At 39.9% G+C, this 2,623-nt stretch overlaps 1 protein-coding gene across 1 annotated transcript; it reads left to right on the top strand.

The window, feature by feature from the left end:
- Positions 1–107: 107 nt before the first annotated feature.
- Positions 108–1,799, top strand: LOC111653598 (intraflagellar transport protein 140 homolog; the record flags this gene model as incomplete). Its single annotated transcript, XM_023404219.2, has 3 exons — positions 108–295; positions 431–572; positions 744–1,799. Coding segments are annotated over 3 exons (510 nt in total), but the record flags the coding sequence as incomplete, so codon positions are not given.
- Between the last annotated feature and the right edge of the window lie 824 nt (positions 1,800–2,623).

Here is a 2,623-nt window from a genome sequence, read left to right as displayed (position 1 = left end):
GTTAAAACTCTTTACAACTGTTCAATCGTAGCGACGGTTTTTAAATTTGTGAAAACCTAATATTTTATAGAATATTTATAAGAGGCCGAAATACTGAATAAACTAAGTTTTTTCTTGTTACCTTTGTTAAGGTGGAAATTGATGATTACCAAAACTATGAGAAGGCACTAGATGCATTGACTGAGGCTGCAAAGTGTCTTTCAAAAGTGAAGGACTCAACTGGAAAACAGGAAGCAAGATTGGCCGACCTGCAGCATAAGATCACCCTAATCAAGAAGTTTGTCCACGCACGCAGGCAAGAATATAGCTCATATTATTCTCCTTTGCATCTTCATAAATACCTATTTTTTTTCCTTTTGAAACAAACATTTTCTGTTGGAGGTTTTGGTGTTGTCTTGATCTGAGGTTTGATTTTGTCCTTTGGCTGCAGGTTGTATGCGGAGGATGCTGGTGAGGCGGTGCAGTTATGTGAAGCCCTGCTGGAGGAGCCAGAGTTGGACCCTGCTGTCAGGATTGGAGATGCATTTGGTTTCTTGGTTGAACACCACTGTCAGCAAGGCAACTTCCAAGTGGTAACTGTCCTTTTTCCCTGCTGTTTTAATAGGTGAAATGACCCCTTAAGTAAAAAAGAAAAAAATATATCTGTGTCGAGTCAAAGAAAGTATTAAAGAGAAGTATGAGTCTGAACTCTTGTAAGTTCCTGGATGCTCATTTCTCTGTCTTCTTCCATCTTTCCTGTCCAGGCCTATCGTAAGCTGGAGGAGCTCCAGAAGCTGTTGCCATCACAGAACGTAAGGTACTACATTAGCCAGGCCAGTCTAGAGTCCCTGCAGAAAGAGATGGGTGTTCCTATGGATCGTGGTGACCACAGGCACAATGTGAAGGAGGACGATGAAGTAGAGGAGGATTTAAATTTGTCTTAAAAGAGTATCTCTGAAATTTTTTTTATATTGTTAAAAAATGTCTAAGTATTTTTAAACATTTAGTTTCTTAAATTGTGTGTATGAAGAGTCTGTATTTTCATCCGCATGACTATATGAGAGTCTACGCTTTCTCAGACCGGGAATGACGGTACAGTTGGTCCTGAACAACGCAGCAACATGGGATGTGTTAGTTACCAATTAACGTCACATTGTTAAAATGAACACGGTAATTGGTTGTTATATGTAAACAGAAGGCACTTAATTATTACACAGGGCAATCACTGTGGAGTGAAGACAGAAAAATGCAGCGAGACAAAGCTACAGGACATGAGGCTTCCACACTTCCACATAAAGACCTGAGAGAATGTCTGTTACCTCAAAAATACCATCTTGTGGTCTTTTTATATAGATTTAAAGTCTAATGCAGAGACAGTGCATTCAGATATAGACTATATCTAACTTATGTACAATACAATGACATTTTCAAAATGTTATCTTTAAGTAACCCTTAACCTGTATGATCTGCAAAAGGTATGGTTTTCTGTTCTACCTTAAATCATGGGTTCATTCATCATTGTTTGGGCAGACTAGCATGGATGAACACTGACTGTAACTGTCTGAGAGACAGGTATTTCATTTCAGTGTTTATTTTATATGTATTTGAAATTTAAGTTTGAAATCATTATAATGTGTTAAAACTGTAATATAAGATTATCTTGAACGCAACCTTTTGGGGTTTCAAGTGGTCAGAGGTCACACCTGGGCATTGTGGGATATTTTTACAAAAAAGAAAAGAAAGAGAGGTCCTACATGTGCTGAAGGAGAGCCAAACGTGGCTACTGAGGACAATATTCTGCACGGTTGGAGAGGCGCACACGGTAGTGTACTTTTATTTAGTGACAGAGATGCTTGAGAGAGAATAAAACATCATGAAGGACATCTGTATGATGCGTGGCCATATTTCTTGAACCGGTGCAGCTACAGTGAAAACGTAACGCCAGCAGGCCAAGAGTCCCGAGTGATGAGCGGTGCGCGTTGCGACGAGAGAGAGAAGCATCGCCTGCACCGCGTGTGACCGGAGGAATGAAGAGATAAGTGGCGTGCTGAATCACGGGAGACACGTTCCTGTCACCGGGTGAAGAGTACCGCGATTCCGCTGTTAGACGGCAGCTCCAGCGTGGACCACAGCTCTGCGAATATCCCATACGGGCCACAGCGCGCAGTGACTGTTGTAAACTATTGCTGGCACAGAGGACACAGGGGAAAGCGGCTCTGCATACGGCGTCAGATGTGTGAGTGCAACTGTGCTTCTTGGTGGATTGCACAGTTTGAAAGAAATGACTGGGTAAAACCAAAATAATTTCTAGAGACAGTAATTCATTAATCTGTTTAAAAACAAACAAACTAACAAAAACATTGAACGTTAAAACACTGGTTTAATATTGAGAGACTGAATTATCTTTGTTACATCAGTCAATGTTGTTCCTGATTTATCATTATGCCTAATGGTTGTTAATGTTAATGGTGTTTTTGATCTGAGAGTTTAAAAAGCTAATCAAATGGGTTTTGTTTGAGAAATAGGAACTGATTGCACTGCTAAAAACATAGTAATTAAGAATTCATTTGAACATAGCAGTGACTAGTGATATACAGTGTTATACAGTACAATGTCAGTTTATGAGGAAAAATCAGAAAGTGCT

The sequence above is a fragment of the Seriola lalandi genome, unplaced genomic scaffold, assembly GCF_002814215.2.
Source record: "Seriola lalandi dorsalis isolate HSWRI2012SDOR001 ecotype SW California unplaced genomic scaffold, Sedor1 jcf7180001974153, whole genome shotgun sequence".
Lineage (NCBI taxonomy): Eukaryota > Metazoa > Chordata > Actinopteri > Carangiformes > Carangidae > Seriola > Seriola lalandi.
This window is presented reverse-complemented; position numbering and strand designations above follow the sequence as displayed.